The following is a 17,767-nucleotide window of genomic DNA, read 5'->3' on the forward strand; positions in this document are numbered from 1 at the left end:
TGCAGGGAATGGCACTAGGTGAGTTCATTCAGAGAGCCAGTGCAGACACGATGGGCCCAATGCCCCCCTCCTGCGCTGTAACAATTCTGTGATATAGGTTTTCCAGCAGTGGATTATTGTCACATCTATGTATAACCCATAACATTCTTACCTTGAGCTTTGCTGAAGAAATGATTTGCAATGATTGTACAAGCCAACTAAAATTAGCATATACTTTTCACAGGAGACTATTTTGGAGTCTTGATGGAGGCCAAGGTACTGACATTTCCTTTTAATATAATGGAGAATCCTATGTATTGGGGGAGCACATTAGTCTACTTGGGCTGGGCTGTCATGTGAGTATGTAAATTTAAAATCATCATGCATTTCTTCCTGCCTCTTACCTTCCTCTCTCACTTGTAATTTTCATTTTTCCTTTCATAACACAGAGAGGCCTTGACACTATCGTGAGATGATGAGATGACGAATGCTAACGTGGCTGTTACTGTGTACTCTTTTAATGCATGAGTTAAAATAGTTGACACTTTTATTAAAGGAGAACATTAATAAAGGAATCATTTTTAAAACAAGTCTGATTAGGCACTGTCTTAAAGTTAAACCATGTGATATTAAAGAGAAGTTGACTGAAGGACAAAAATGGAGGAGTAGTGGTTAATGGCTGTTTTTGGACTGGCAGCATATTTTTTTAAAAACTCGGGGTTTTTTTATTCTTTCATGGGATGTGGGCATCGCTGGCAAGGCTAGCATTCATTGCCCATCCCTAATTGCCTTTGAACTGAGTTGCTTGTTAAGAATCAACCACATTGTTGTGGATTGTACAAGTCACACGTAGGTCAGACCAGATAAGGATGGCAAATTTCCTTCCCTAAGGACATTAGTGAACCAGATGGGTTTATGGCAATCAATGACAATTTCATGATCACTATTACTAAGACTAGCTTTTAATTACAGATTTTTATTAATTGTATTTAAATTCAACCAGCTGCTGTGGTGGGATTCAAACTTCTGTCCCCCAGAGCATTAGCCTGGGCCTCTGGATTACTAGTCCAGTGACACTCCCATTATGCCACAATCTTCCATAAATGATCATCGCTATAAACATTGGCATTTATTACCCATCCCTAATTGCCCTTGAGAAGGTGTTGATGAGTCACCTTCTTGAACTGCTGCAGCCCATGTGGTGAAGGTGCTATTACATTGTGTTAGGGTGGGAGTTCCTGGCTTTTGACTCAGTGATATGAAGGAATGCTGACATATGTCAAGTCAGGATGATGTGTGAATTGGAGCAGAACTTGAAGGCGATGGTGTTCTCGAGCACCTGCTATTCTTGTCCTTTGAGACAGGGGAGGTGTCTGGTTTGGGAGATGCTGTCAAAGAAGCTTTGGTGAGTTGCTGCAGGAGACAGTACATACTGCAGCCACGCAAGGGAAAGAATTTAAGTTGTTGGATGGGCTGCTGATTGTTCTGGCCTTGTATGCTGTTCCACCTGCACTCATTCAGACAAGTGAAGAATATTCCATCATACTCAGACCAAGAATTCCACCTCTTTAGCACCAGTGGTGCCTCTGCTGGTACTGCAGGAGGACTAAGAAGAGGAAAGTCCATGGAGGCATGCTAAGTTGCCAGGGGGTGGTTCTTGCCAGGATCGGTCAGACAGGCTCACCGCAGGGGTGTTGGTGTGGATGGCAGGAAGATTTTTCCCTCTGGGACAGCCCTTGCCTCCGCCAGGGACATCCATGGGGTACCCAAGTAGGAGGACATCCCCAGGTCCAAGCCTGCCCATGTGATCTGAGCCAGCACCTAACCCTCGCAGCCGCAACAGGATGAGGCCCCTAGGTGCCCCTTAATTGACAACTTAAGGGCCTCAATTGGCCTATGGGGCGGGAAGGCCGACCTTGACTTTCCCTGCCCCGATTTAATTGGGCAAGGTCAGGAAGGGAATAGGCTCCCCACCCCATGCCTTCCCTCCTCTCAGCCTGCTCCTGAGGGTCAGGGGGGCATTACATTCCACCCCTTACTGTGATATTATGTCCCACAGTGTACATTATGTGTAACACACAAATAAGGACCATAGTTAAATGTGGAGGATTGCACAATATATTCAAGGGTACACTGACAGATTAGTAAATTGTGCAAATTGATGTAGGATGAAAATTTATGAGAATTGCAAAGTGACGTATTTTTGGGGAAAAAGAATAATGAAAGAAAGAGTGTAAAGAGCCATAGAGGTGATATAAATCTTCAAAAGTGGGAGAGCAAGTTGATAACTGTTTAAAAAGAGAGGATTTGAAAGTTTTATAAATAGGAGCACGGAGCACAAAAATACAAGGAGCATTGATTGATCCATACAGGATTTTGGTAAGACCACAGTTAGAATACCATATCCAGTTTTGGACACACTGATTTAGGAGGATGTCAAAGCTGTGAAGTGGGTACAGAAGAGATTGAACAAGAAGATATAAAGGATGAGAGTCTTTAATTATGTCAAGAGACATGAGAGACTGAGGCTGGTTCCGATAGAATAGCGATGGTTAGGAGGAAAATTGATAGCATTCAGAAGTATGAGGGGTTTTTTGGTAAGAAAAAGCAATTTCCAGTGCTTGGTTTGTTGGTAACTAGACAGCATAAATTTAAAATAATCCAAAAGAATGAAAACTTGAGCTTTGATTTTTTAATATGTAAAATGCCCAACTAGTAAACTGGTGGAAGCACCACTACTATATCTACGGTAATTTTTAAGAAGTGGATAAGTATTTATAAACATAAGAAACATATATGGGGAAAGGGCAGGCTAATGAGACTAAATGGACTCTTTCAGAAAGCTATCCCAGTTGTGGTAGGCCAAATGGCCATCTTCTATGTGGTTAAGTTTTATGATTTTGTAAAATAATGAAAAATGGAATGCATTGTTTATAATTTCAAGGATGAAGAGTTTAATAGTCATTTTAGAGTCTTGGCATTCCCCTCCCAGGTAACACAAGATCCTGAGGCACTACAGGATGTCAAAGAAAGTTATATATTTTCCAGCACCCATATAGAATTTGACACAGATCATTTATAGACTGGAAAGAGTAAAGGTAAACTTTCCATATTCAATTTGTTGTGCCAATTTAGCACATGCTAGACACAGTTTAAGAAAACTGTTTGATCGGTTGCCCATGTACTCAGCTACATTCTGTCACAATCTAGTCGGCAAAACCTTTTATGTTGTTTAAACAGAAATTTTGTGGCATACTATATTGTTTATTTTTTTTATTTTTACACCAGATTGGTAGCATTGTCTTTAACCATGCTGTGTTTAGCATATGCTAAATTGGCACAATAAATTGAATATGGAAAGTTTACCTTGACCCTTTCCAGTCCATAAATGACCTGCAGCAAATTCTATATAGGTGCTGGAAAATATATAACTTTCTCTGACATCCTGTGGTGCCTCAGGATCTCGTGTTACTTGGGAGGGGAATGCCAAGGATTTGTTTAATGCTGTTAATGTTACCTTATAATTGTTAGAAATATATTTTGATCCTGGCTGGCGTGCTTTGATCTCTGATACTTTGTTTTATTATAACATGCTACTTTACCGTGCAGTACTTCCAGTTCTCCTCTTTAAAGATAATGAAATTATAACTGAACAAACTAATAGTATTCAGTCTGGTGTGCTAATCAAATAGTAATAAATTAGCATTTTAATTTTGCTCATTATCTGCAATAATTGACAATTTCAGGCTTTAGTACTGCAATGAAACATGCAGATCTGCACCTAGAGTTTATAGGCCTTTCCATAATATCCATAATAAATGCGTGGTCATATAATTTAAAATTTTGTACAAAATCACTTATTAAGATCTTTATGTATTTGGAATGAAATTAATGTCCTTGAACGGGACATTGTAAATCTGTATCATACATTTGTTATGTACTGAATGTCCAAAAGCTATGAGGTTAATTTTTGAAAAACAATCTGGATCAGCCTTATTAGTGTCAGATAATTATTTGATTAAATAATTACCTGACTTAACTTGAGATAATATATTTTTGCACTATTCTCTGTTCTAATTACTGTTTCATGGTTTTAAAAATATTTTTATTGCATTTCCAAAGAGATACAATTTAAATTTATCATCAAGATGCTAGTCTTTTACATAAGTAATATTACTGCTTCAATGGATGCTAACCCAGAACCAGTAATGTCAAAAATGCAGAAATCTATTTGTTGGCATCAGAAATCCCCTTTGTGTACAATATTTACCATTGCAAAAACAGACAGCTAGGAAATATCTCACGTTCTGAGCTGAAGTTAATTCTGACATCAGACCGTAGCTGTTGCAGGTGTTAGCAGCAAATGATTCATTGTCATTTGAAAAAGGTGCCAATTGCCCCTTTAGGCTGCCTCACAATGGCCTCTTTGTGTCTTTCTCACAGTTTACATTCCAATCTAATCTTCAGCAAATATTTTTACTTTTGTTCTTGAAGTCTATCACTATCCACCTCACAGATCACCAATACAATAATTTTGTGTCATGCAAATTTTGTTCTTGTACCTGACACACCCAAGTCTAATATAGGTCGAGAAAAGCATAATACAGATCCTTGGGGCTTCCATATACCTTCTTCCAGTTTGAAAAATTACTGTTTACCACTACTCCCTGTTTCCTGTCATTTAGCCAGCTTTGTACCCATGCTGTCACTGTTTCTTTTACTGCATGGTCTTCAATTTTGCTGATAAGCCTGTAATGTGGTATTTTATCAATTGCCTTTTGGAATTCCATGTACATCGCATCAACTGCAATACCCTCATCAACCCTCACAGTTAGTTTATCAAAAACCTCAATCAAATTAGTTAAACACAATTTGCCTTCAACAAATCTGTACTGGCTTCCCGTAATTAATCCACATTTGTCCAAGTGTCTGTTAATTTTGTCCTGGATTGTTGTTTCTAAATGGTTTTCCCACTACTGAGGTTAAACTGTAGTTGTCGGACTTATCCTTACATCCTTTTTTGAACAAAGATGTAATAGTTGCAATGTAAATAAGCAAGAGCCCACACTGAAATACTACTAGAAGCATGGCTCATATCCACACCATCCAGGACCACACAAATGAAGGATACAGTCATTAAGCACAGTAGAACCTTGATAAACACCTGCCCCTTCTACATACATTCACACATCTTCCTCCTACCATTTCACTCTCCCATATAACAGTTCCTGTGGTGTGAAACTGAAAAGTGGAGATTGCTGCATTGCGTGCACCTGAAATCACGATTAAAATTGAGTTTGAAAGTAACTGAGAAGAAAGCCACTCCCAAGAAAGGCATCAAGGAAACAGTGGGTAAAGTCACAGCATATTCTGGAATGACACAGAGCAGCTCAAGGAAGGAAAACCTGTACATGTACAGAGTGATGAAGCGGGTTCGCTCAGACACAGCATCTCTTTCAAAGCCACGATCATCATGAACTCCTTTGTGAACAGTATTGTTGAGTGCATCATGGGTGAAGCATCCTGCTTGGTCCATTATAACCGACGCCTGGGAGATTCAGATCCCTGTGTATCTGCTGCTACCGCCCAAGAAGCTTGTCAAGTCAGAAGCGCCAAAGGCTGTGCGCATAAGTACACCAGCTCCAAGTAAAACTCCACAACTTACTAAAAGCATGATCACGACGGAATACCTGCAGACATCTGGGTGAAAGAAAATTCTGAATTAGCCTGCAGCCTTTCTACATCATGATGTTCTTTGCAAAGGAGAAGAAAATGCACAACCAAAATAAAGGAGTATCACAGGTCCCAGAGCCAACATGGGGAATTCTTCAGACACATCAGGAAGACACTGGGAAATCAAGAGTTGGAGATTTCTCAGGTTCCGATTGAAATTGGTTGGATAAATCACAGTACTGTATGTGTTTGCTGTTTGCAAACATGCTGACTATTTTGAAAGCTCTCCGTCATTGCTTGTCACAACTTCTGATTCACAAATTGCAGGATGTTCTCCTAAATTGAATATCCTTCACAGGTGCCAGAACTTTAGAGAAAAAAAGATCTGTCAAGCAGTCTAGCAGCCCACATTGCCCATTATTGTACTTGATTCACCAACTAGTGTCATGGCACTTTACTTCATGAAGCAAAATCCTGGATACTCCCACTAATTAATGCAACAGAAGGAATATCACAGAGAAAACCAAAGAACATCAATGAGTGGGGAAAGCTGGGAGTGAATAATGAGGAGAAAGGTGTCTTTTCCTGTAGAATGCAGAAACAGCCACCCTGGGCATCAGCAGACACACAGGGATCTGAATCTCCCAGCCATCTGTTATAATGGACCAAGCAGGATGCTTCATTCACGAGGCACTCAATAACATTCACAAAGGAGTTCATGATGAATGTGGCTTTAATTCGGGAACATAGATTTCATACGCAGGTAGAGCTCGTTTCCTCTCAGGTATTTCAGATTGTAGCTAAGTTGGACACCCATAAGGCACAGGAGACCTCTGTAGCCTCAAAGATGTCAGCAGGAGCTCTTAACGGCAATTCTTGCTCCCAGAGTGGTTCCACTCACTTTGCATGCATATCTTTCTTCTTGCATTATGACCTGTATTCTAGTGCCCTCTTAGACATCTTTTAAGCATGGCTTCTCACTCACTTCCTCATACACTCACCCTCACACAACCAAAATCTCTCTCTTTCTATATTGGGTACATATCTATCCAATTTCCCCTTTAAAAATGCTGCAGGTTGACCTTCAACCATCTTTGTGAGAAAGAATTGCGTGTTCCATTGGGCAGAATTTTCCATGTGATGTGCGGGCGGGCGGGCCCTGCACGTCCGTGTGTAAAATGATGCGCAGTGATGTTGGGCGAGCATCCTGACATCACCGTTCACCATTGCAATATTTTGTTGGGTGGGCGCACGATGAAGTCTGACGTAAGCCCGACATTAATTAACAGGCCACTTAAGGCCCTTTAGTGTTCAATTGATGCCAATTTTTCGGCGCCCATGCAATCTTCGGTTCGGTGCACGGGCACAATGGGCAGGCAGGTAGGACACGTTTGTATTAACCTCATCCACAGGTGGGATAAGAGGGCTCATTGGGGCCGTGAATCTGCTCTGTGAGGTATTGGTGAAAGTTTTTCAAACTTGCCTGTGTGATCTGCAGTACTTCAGAATGCATCCCAGCTTCTTTCTCTGGACTCTTAACCTTCAGGTCAGCACTCTGCAGTGAGAAATCTTTTCCGGGCCTGCAAGCTTCAGGACGCCTTCCCTTAGCCTGGGAATGGGAGCTGATCTGTCCACTGGAGGAAGTTCCTCTGAGGAGGAAGGGAGGGCTAGAAGGGGGAGGTGGCCAGGAGTGCACATTCAGCCTCCAGGGGAGCCACCTTTGGAAGGACAGGCGCAGGCACAAGAGGTGCAGGGCCAAGAGGTAGTCCAAGGCGGAAGTGGCTGCAGAAGATGCCACTATCCTGCCGCCAGGGTATACAGGCGGCGCAGCAGCTACCTCAATATGTCTGAGGTGCAGTGCCGAAGGGAGACAGTCAACTATATCTGCCAGATGATTGGGTCTGAGATCTCCCCTAACTGTCTGGGCAGACACCCCATGCCAGTGGCTCTGAAGGTCACGGCTGCCCTCAACTTCTATACCTCTAGCTCCTTCCAGGGCTCAGTGGGTGACCTTTGCGGTGTCTGCCAATCAGCTGTCAACACTTGTGTCAAGCAGGTCACAGATGCTCTGTTCAGGCGTGCATTGACCTTCATCCACTTCCGTTGGGTTCAGGCAAGCCAGACACAGCGAACCAGAGGCTATGCAGCCATTGCTGGCTTCCCCACATCCAGGGTGCAATAGACTATACACATGTGGCCATCCACGTGCCAGCAGGTGAACCCGGTGCCTTCATCAACAGGAAGGGCTTTCACTCCATGAACATGCAGATAGTGTGCGATCACAGGATGCAGATTCTACAAGTTTGTGCGAGGTACCTAGGCAGCTCCCACGATGCCTACATCCTCAGACACTCCCAGGTGCCGGGGCTGTTCAGTCCTGTAGCCCGGCTTGATGGATGGCTGCTGGGTGACAAGGGCTATCCCCTCAGAAAGTGGCTCATGACGCCTCTCCACCATCCAAGAGCAGAAGCTGAGCAGCATTATGATAAGAGCCACACCTCCACAAGGGCTGTGGTGGAGAGAGCCATCGGTCTTCTCAAGATGTGCTTCTGATGCCTGGACCGCTCAGGAGGCGCACTCCAGTACCCACCAGATCGTGTCTTGGTGATAGTGGTTGCATGCTGCACTCTCCACAATCTTGCACTGGAAAGGTGGGGGACACAGTGGACGATGAAGATGTTGCCGCAGGGGCTGCGGCTGCACACGATGAGTCCAGCAGTGAGTCCGAGGATGAGCAGGCACAGGGAAATGCTGAGGGGGTAGATACTGACCTGGGACTACTCCAAGGAGGCAGGGACACCCAGGAGGCTTTAATCCAATGAACCTTCAGCTAGCACAACACAAATGGACCACCAGGACAAGCCTGGGCTGCCGCCTCGATACTCGACACCTAAGTGCAAAATCTGCCGGGTCAGCAGCACTAACTAAGGACCTTGTAAATAAAGCTGAACGTCCAACAAATCACTCATTACACTTTTGTCAACCATACACAAGCAGAGGAAATGAGGCACGTTCAGCCATGGTCTCACATCTGCATTTAATGTGTGAAGCAAAAGAACTTATCACAAAGAGAAAACAATAGTGTTAACAATCAAAAAGAAATCATAAGTACCTCATCTCAGGCCAACACAAAAGCACCAGTGAAAAACCCGTGGTGTGCCTAAGATACCTTATGCTTTCGTTTCCGGGTGCTACGTCTTGGTACTGCCCCATCGCTCAGAGTGGCACCTGAGCCAGCCTGCTGACTTTGCTGTCCTGTTGGCCTTGATGACCTTGGCGGTCGTCCTCTGGCCCGTGGAACCTGTGCTGGTCCTGCCTGGGAGGGAGCTGCCAGTTCTAGAGCTGACATCCCCCCAGTCGTTGCAGCCTCACCCGATGTTACAGTCACTTGGTCGGTGGGAGGGGAGAGAGAGAGAGAGAGAGAGGAGCTGCCACCCTCACCTGGAGTGCCCTGAGAGGAGCCCACAGGGATGACAGGCAGCTGCTGCACCAACGTAAGGTTGCTTCGGACCTCTCTGCTCACTGTGGATGGATGGGCAATGAGCTGGAAAGCTTGATGCCCAGACCATCTTCCACACTGGCACTGACCAGCTGAGGTCATTGTCGATGTGAGGGCTTGCTGGTCAGAGTGCATCCCCAGGAAGCCCTGATGGGTCTCCTGGAGTAGGGTCTCCACGAGAGTCGCCACTCTCTCCATGGAGGATGCTTGGCGCTCCGACATGTGGCTCATTGCTTCGGTGAGCATCCACGTAGACTCCTTCACCACGGAGACCAAGCCAAGCGTATCCTCATGTATCTCCCCCAGATGTTCCCACACACCCGGCCGCATTTCCTGCACCTGCTGCATCACAGATGACTCCAGAGGCACATCATCAGGCACCAACTGAGCGCGTGCCTGGTCCCCTGCAGTCCTCTGACTGCTGGCGCCATGGGCACTTTGTCTCTGCCAGCTCCTCCAGTGAGTGTGAAGTGCCCTCACCACTGTGCCCCAGGACACTAGCCATTGTTCTAATTCCCACCGAGGTGCTAATATCTGCGCTGGTGCCTGCCTCGCAGAAATGGTGTGATGCTGGTGAGACTTCAGGTGTGAGAGGAGGCATATGCTGCTCCTGCCAGCTGTGCTCTGATGATGCTGAAAAAGGACAGTGGATCAGTTAGCTTCCAGATAATGACAAAGTTCATCCCTGTCCCCCCTTGCTCATTATGCACTCAACCTTCCATAAGCAATGGTTCAGCAGTGTTGCAACAATAACTAATTTAACAATCATCAGTGCTATGGCTGTTGGGAGGACAATGCTGACCTCACTGTTGGGCATAAACCCCTGACCGTGGCACCTCAGCCTCACCAACACCAGTATATCTTGGCGCATGGCGCCTCTCTAGTTCAAGGGCCTCCTGCTCGAAGCGACTTAGTATGGAGAGCTGTGCCTGGTCACCTCCAGTCCTCACATACTCGGCCTCGTTCTGCGCATTCTTCTCCTGAAAAAGGGAGAAAAGCATTGATTAGGGCAAATTGCATATGGACAGCACACCCCAGCCAGAGTGGGACATATCAGGGCTCCAGTGCCTCCTCACCCCGCTGCTGCCAGTCACTTACACAAAGATGCTAGGCCTGCTTTCCCCTCCCCCACCACCCCCTTGGACACATGCTGCCTACATCACTTTAGGAACCACACAGTACTTCCTCCCATAGCAAGGAGGCGCAAGCACGTGCAGCATAGAGGGCAGCAGATGATTCGTTGCCACGCCACCTTGAAACTCCCCTTCCATTCCTCATGAACCACTCAGGCTAACCTCAGCATGGGCACTATCTGCTTGCCCACCCAGCAAAGGAAAAGTACTGTCAATTATTCAGTGCAGTCATGACACTGAGACTTGGGGCCGGCCGGGAGTGGGGGGTGGGGCGGGTGCAGAGGGTAACGCTACCCGCTGGATTAAGTGACCAATGCCAACATGGTACTCACAGTGCCAGAGTGCAACAAATTGTTGAAGCCCTTGTGGCACTGGATCCAGGTGCGCTGGACCACATCATGGGAGCTCACCACTCCGCCCAGGCACGTTTCATCATGTAGGGGGGCCTCCTCCTCCCATCCTGGGGGACCAACACCTTCAGCCGTGCTGCCACCTCCTTGAAGAGTGCAGAAAAGTGAGGTGCGCACAGATCCCCCGCTGGCCTACCCTCCAGCCTGGCCTGCTCACCCGAACCCCTCTGCTGTGGCCTAGCACTGGCCATTGTGAGCAGCTTACAAAAAGCTGTAGGCCTTCTTTTAAACCGATTGGCAGGTCGCCATTGGACCCGGTGGCCTGTGCACACCCACCGCTGCCCACACACTCCTGCTATCCTCAGGAGTCGGGAAATACGCTGAGCGGGCCTTAACTGGCCCTTTTGTGTAAAATGGTGGCGATCGGGTCCGTGCCCGCTCCCCCTCTGCCACTCACCAGACGGAAAATTCTGCCCATAAAAACATTTCTACGGGTTTAGAATGATAGCATGTATTCAACTAATAAAAATGAGCTTGGATGAGTTCCAGTGAGACCACATGCTTTACGTCTAGGCAAAGGCTTATTGGCCTCTTCTGCCAATAAATCTGATTCCATACTATTATGCCAGTATGTCTGTTAATTTCTGATGATTATTTTAAACTTATCATTTATAGTGCCAGTATTATATCCACCATATAAAGGGAAAGCTCAAAGAACCCATGCGTTACATTTATCCAACGAGTAGTTTTGACTTCCTAAGTTACTTACAATTTGTCCTTTTGGTCATTCATTTGAAGCCCTCTCACTGGATAGGAAATCCCTAACAATCTTATTCCTGCATCCTTTATCTCATGGCATTTTTTTTTATGACTGGAGCCTTAATATTCCTAATAAACCATTTGGTTTATAATTGCTTTGTTCTGTAAACTAGCAACATACATCAATTCCTCAGTTTCTCCAGGCACATTACCTAAGTACCTCACTTATGCGTTCCTTTTATAATATATCATTGTAAAAGGCATGCTACTATGATTTTGAGCTCCAGGTGTTTTATATATATAAAATATATATATATATATGTATATACTTTTATATATAAATATAAAATTAATTTCAGGGCAAATAATTGAATAGATGGAATAAAGCATAAAATGTTCTAATCCTTGTGGAATAATTAAATTTTAGCACAACTGCATATTGGCCTATACATATTAGCATTTTTATAGCTGTTGGGCAGTGTTTGCTAGTTTTATATTTTGTGATGTATAATTATTGAATTAGTTTGGATCACCAGGAATGTCTGCCTGCCTGTAGTTGTTGGGTGAGGAGAATCAAAGTCATTCATTTGGGGAAAAAAGAAAATGAGAACATTGCCAAGTGAGGTAAAATTATGCTTGTAACAAGTTAAATTTTGGCTCTATTTGCAAGATGGCAGTACAACATGATAACTAAAGGTGAAGTAAGCAGAATAGAGCATCAGATGTTTAAAGTCTAATGAAATTAATAAACCTGAACAATTTTCAAGGTTTTATTTGCAGTCTAAGTTATAATCATGACAATGTAACTGAAATTAAAGAAGTTGATCATGGTATAAGGGTGAAAATGGTTTGAGAAATTAACTTGACTTTTTTCCTGAATAATATTTCCCTGGGAATATCCAATGATTTTATCCTGGGATTTACTGAAGCGCAAAAACTGATACTGCATCTATTTAACAATCGATCGATAAACTGCTGTTTTAAGAATAAAAACAGAAAATGCTGGAAATACTCAGCAGGGAGAATTTTCGGCTCGGCAAGCTGGGGTGGGGCCTGCTCGCCAAGGAGTAAAATGACGCGAGGTGATGTCAGGCGTGCGCCCAGTGTCACCATGCTTCATTTAGATTTTCAATTCAGCGGGCACGCAGCTGAGTTGTCTGCACACCTGCTGAATTGTCAAAGGCCTGTTAAGGCCATTAATTAATTAAGTAAGGCTATAGAGAAAGCTGTCTGTCCAACCTTAAGGTTGGCGGGCAGGCAAAGAGCCCAGGCGGCCATCGCATTTTTCATGGAACCTCATCCATGGGCGGGATGATGTTTCATGAAGGGTTATAAATTAAATAAATTTTTTCATTAAAGTTAATTGGCATGTCCCAGCTCATGTGACACTGTCACATGACGGCACATATCATGAATTTTATTTTTCTTTATTAAACTTTTTAAAACTTAAAATTTATCTCCCTGAGGCACCTCGGGAAGATTTCTGTGCTCTTTCGCGCACCCCCAACTCAGGGAACACCCCCTCCCCCTGCCTGCACAGGGAGCAGTCAGCGCTTCCGGGTGCGCGTCACGCTGGGCGGGCCTTAATTGGCCCACCCATGTAAAATGGCAGCACGGGCCCAATTGGGCCTGCGCCCACTCCCACACAACCCCCCCAACGAGGGGAATATTCTCTCCAGCAGGTCGTTAATGTATTAGGTCTTACCTTTCATCATGTCACAGACCTGAAACAGTAACTCTGGCCTGAATCTTCTGGTCGACGTGCGAGGGCAGGCCCCATTCACTGAGGCGTAAAGTGACGGGTGGTGACGTCGGGCGTGCATCCCGATATCACTGTACGCCATTCCAATCTTCAGTTCGGTGGGCAAGCACCAGAGTCAGCTACCCGCCTGCCGAACTGTCAAAGGCCTATTAAGACCATTTAAAACCTAATTAAAAGAATTAACAGAGCTGTCCGTCCAACCTTAAGATTGGCGGGCAGGCAAAGAGCCCAGGTGGCCTTCGTATTTATTATGAAACCTCATCCATAGGCAGGATGAGATCATGAAGGATTTGTAAATCAAATAAATTTTTTAATTAAATTTTTCATAATGAAATTGCACTCCCTGAGGCAGCTCCATGCTCCAGAGAGATTCTTGCACTCTCTCGCGCGCATACAAGCGCAGGCCCTGACTCTCCCTCCCCGCCCGCACAGGGAGCGTTCAGTGATTCCGGGTGCGTCTCACACTGGGCGGGCCTTAATTCGCCTGCCCATGTTAAAAGGCGGCACACAGCCAATCATGGGCGGTGATCGGCTGCGCTCCCGTTCAGCCCCCCCCCCCACCCTGGTGGGGAGAAAAGTCTCCCCTCTGTTTCTGTCTCCACAGGTGCTGTCTGACCTGCTGTGTATTTCCAACATTTTCTCTCTTTATTTCAAATTCCCAGCATCCGCAGTATTTTGCTTTTGTATTGCTGTTCTATAAAATTGTTTTCACCAAGTATCTAATTTCAGAGGACCTATGAGTAATTTGGCAATAATATCTTCCTTGTTTTACCTCTCTCCCTTCTGGTATAAATCAACAGGAACGCTAGTCCAACAGGACTGATCCTCACTGCTTGGGTAGCAGCTGTGTACAAGGTTGCAATTCTGATTGAAAGGTGGGTATTGTATTGTCTGCTTTGGATTAATCTCCATAGTTGGGTTTCCCAAAATGGAGACTTCTGGAAATGTTTGTTACGCGCATGGTTAATTTTTTTTTCAAGTGTACATTTAAATAAAGTAATAGTGCCAAATGTGCTAACTAATTCATATATAAAATATCTGTATATATTCTTCTAAAAGTTAACTTTTTGAGTCCAAATTTTTACACAAAAAGTAGAGGGTCGAGTTATATGAGTAATATTTTCAAAAGATTGAAGTCCATGTATGTTCTTGGGCATGATGACATACTTTGGGACTTCAGCTTTACCCTTGTTTCGCACCGGGGCCAACGGAACATGCATGACCCAATCGGCGCCATTTTGGAGAGGCATGTTCTGCTTCCGGAGACTCTCTCCTGCACTCAGCCCCTTTCACTCGCTTCCTCCTCCCTGCTGTCCCTCTCCCACTTACAGCAAAGGTCCTGGAGAGAAAACGGCGAGGGAGAGAGTCAGCCTGCAGAAGAGGCAGCGACTGGATGAACCGGTGAGAGGGAGAAGAGTGAACCTGTGGGAGAGGCTGCAACTGGGTGAGTCAGCAAGAAGGAGAAGAGTGTGGCAATTGGGTGGTAAGTAGAAAGAGTTAGGATTTTTTGACCAAAACTTGGGGTTGACGTCTATATGAGATTGGCTTTTACTAGAGCATATACAGTATATTTTGCAGTGCTCAATACTTTAAGGACACATGCTAGTCCATGACTTCATGTTCAAGTTTATTTATTTGCATACCTAAAAAGTATCTTATACCTTTGCTTTACACTAATGCTGTCGTTGTTCAATTGTGTGCCAGCTTCCTTCACGAGATGATTTAAAAAAAAAATTATTTCAGGGAATGTGAGCGTCGCTGGCTAGACCAGCATTTATTGCCCATCCCTAATTGTCCTTGACATGATGGTGGTGAGCTGCCTTTTTGAACTGCTGCAGTCCATATGGTGTAGGTACCCCACAGTGCTGTTAGGGAGTTTGCTACTGTCTGTCTTGTGTGCTTTAGCTAATGCCCATTGTTCATAATCAAGAGACTGGGTTCCACGTTTCCCATAACTAGAAGAGGAGAGTTTAGTTTTAGATGAAGGCCTGTCATTGGGTTTCTGTGAACCTGGATCTATCCATTACTTTACAGAATGTTGGTGACAGGAGTATGGGTACAGGTGAGTTGAGTTGTCTGCTTGAACGTATTCTTGAGTGTTTCATCACGTGTCCTCCAGTCACCAATTGACTCATTCAGTGAATAAACATTTGTTTTTATATAATTAATGAATAAAATTATTTAATGAGAAAATGAAAAGAATTCTCACAATTCTTTCAATGTTCCCTGGGATTTTCTCCTGGGTTGTTTATAATAGTGTCCAAGAAATTAATCTTTATTTCTAAAGTCTCCAGGTCAATACTGGAGGATTGACAACACACTTTTAGGGTGAAAGTGCTTTCACATTGCTTTCAAAGGCATGTTCTTTATGAAAAAGTGAATTTACAAAAACAAGAAATATTTCTAGTGTGCTGTGGCTGATTTTTATTCCTTCATGTGATATGGGTATTGCTGGCTAGGCTAGCACTTATTGCCCATCCCTAATTGCTCTTGAGAAGGTGGCGGTGAGCCACCTTCTTGAGCCGCTGAAGCCCATGTGTTATAAGAACACCCCCAGCGCTGTTATGATGGGAGTTCCAGGTTTTTGACCCAGCAACAGTGAAGGAACAGCGATATAATTCCATGACAGGATGGTGTGTGACTTGGAGGGGAACATGCGGGTGGTGGTGTTCCCGTATGTCTGCTGCCCTTGTACTTCTAGGTGGCAGACGTTGTGCGTTTGGAAGGTGCTGTCAAAGGAGCCTTGGTGAGTTGCTGCAGTGCATCTTGTAGATGATCCATACTGCTGCCATTGTGCATCGGTAGTGGAGGGAATGAATGTTTAAGGTGGTGGATGGGGTGCCAATCAAGCGGGCTGCTTTGTCCTGGGTGGTATTGAGCTCCTTGAGTGTTGTTGGAGCTGTACTCATCCAGGCAAGTAGAGAGCGTTCCATCACACTCCTGACTTGTGCCTTGTAGATAGATGGTGGACAGGCTTTGGGGAGTCAGGAAGTGAGTGACTCTCCAAAAAATTCCCAGCCTCTGACTTCTTGTAGCCATAGTATTTATATGGCTGGTCCAGTTCAGTTATGGTAATTTCCAGGATTTGATAGTGGGGAATTCAGTGATGGTAATGCCATTGAATGTCAGTTCAATGATAGTTACATTCTCTTTTGTTGGAAATGGTCATTGGCTGGCTTTTGTGTAGCTGTTTATTACTTGTCACTTATCAGCCCAAGCCTGAATATTGTTCAAGTCTTGGTGCATATGGACATGGACTGCTTCAAAATCTGTGGAGTCAGAAATGGTGCTGAACACTGCAATCATCTGCAAACATCCCCACTTCTGACCTTATGATGGAGGAAAGGTCATGGATGCAACAGCTAAAGATAGTTGGGCCTAGGACACTACCCTGAGGAACTCCTACAGTGATGTCCTGGGACTGAGATGATTGACCTCTAACAACCACAACTGTCTTCCTTTTTTGCTAGGTATGACTCCAACTAGTGGAGCATTTACCCCCAGATTCCCAATGATTCCAGTTTTGCTAGGGCTGCTTGATGTCACACTCAGTCAAATGCTGGCTTGATGTCAAGGGCAATCACTCCCACCTCACCTCTTGAATTCAGCTATTTTGTCTATTTTGGACCAAGGCTGTAATCGGATCATGAGCTGAGTGGCCCTGGCAGAACCCAAACTGAACGTCAGTGAGCAGGTTATTGCTGAACAAGTGCTGTTTGATAGCACTGTCGACAACAACTTCCATCATTTTGCTGATAATCGAGAGTAGACTAATGGGGTAGTAATTGGCCGGGTTGAATTTGTCTTGCTTTTTGTGGCCAGGATATGCCTGGGCAATTTTCCATATTGTCGCATAGATGCCAGTGTTGTAGCTGAATTGGAACAGCTTGGCTCAGGGCACGGCAAGTTCTGGAGCACAATTCTTCAGCACTATTGCCGGAATATTGTCAGGGCCTTTAGCCTTTGCAATATCCAGTGCCTTCAGCCATTTCTTGATATTATGTGGAGTGAATCAAATTGGCTGAAGACTGGCATCTGTGATGCTGGGGAGGCCGAGATGGATTATCCACTTGGCACTTTTGATTGAAAGCAACAGCAAATGCTTCAGGCTTGCCTTTTGCACTGATGTGCTGGGCTCCCCCATCATTGAGGATGGGGATATTTACGGAGCCGCCTCCTCCAGTGAGTTGTTTAATTGGCCACCACCATTCATGACTGGATGTGGTAGGACTGCAGATCTGATCCGTTGGTTGTGGAATCGCTTATCTCTGTCTATCGCATGCTGCTTTCGCTGTTTGGCACGAAAATAGTCCAGTGTTGTAGCTTCACCAGGTTGACATCTCATTTTTAGATATGCCTGGTGCTGCACCTGGCAAGCCCTCCTGCACTCTTCATTGAACCAGTGTTGATTACCGGACTTGATGGTAATGGTAGAGTGAGGGATATGCTGGGCCATGAGGTGACAGATTGTTGTTGTATATGATTCTGCTGCTGCTGATGGTCCACAGCACCTCATGGTTTTGAGTTGCTGGATCTGTCAAAATCTATCCCATTTAGCACAGTGGCTGTGCCACACAACACAATGGAGGGTATCCTCAATGTGAAGAAGGGA

General features: G+C 44.7%; 1 protein-coding gene across 1 annotated transcript in view; it reads left to right on the forward strand.

Moving 5' to 3' along the window:
* Positions 1-17,767, forward strand: part of pemt (phosphatidylethanolamine N-methyltransferase) — a 149,310-nt gene that overhangs the window by 126,650 nt on the left and 4,893 nt on the right. Inside the window, exons 5-6 of the mRNA XM_041206920.1 lie at positions 224-335; positions 13,956-14,030. Of these exons, the coding sequence (XP_041062854.1) occupies positions 224-335; positions 13,956-14,030 (187 nt within the window). The remainder of the gene's footprint in view (positions 1-223; positions 336-13,955; positions 14,031-17,767) is intronic.

This window comes from Carcharodon carcharias, chromosome 15 (genome assembly GCF_017639515.1).
Source record: "Carcharodon carcharias isolate sCarCar2 chromosome 15, sCarCar2.pri, whole genome shotgun sequence".
NCBI lineage: Eukaryota > Metazoa > Chordata > Chondrichthyes > Lamniformes > Lamnidae > Carcharodon > Carcharodon carcharias.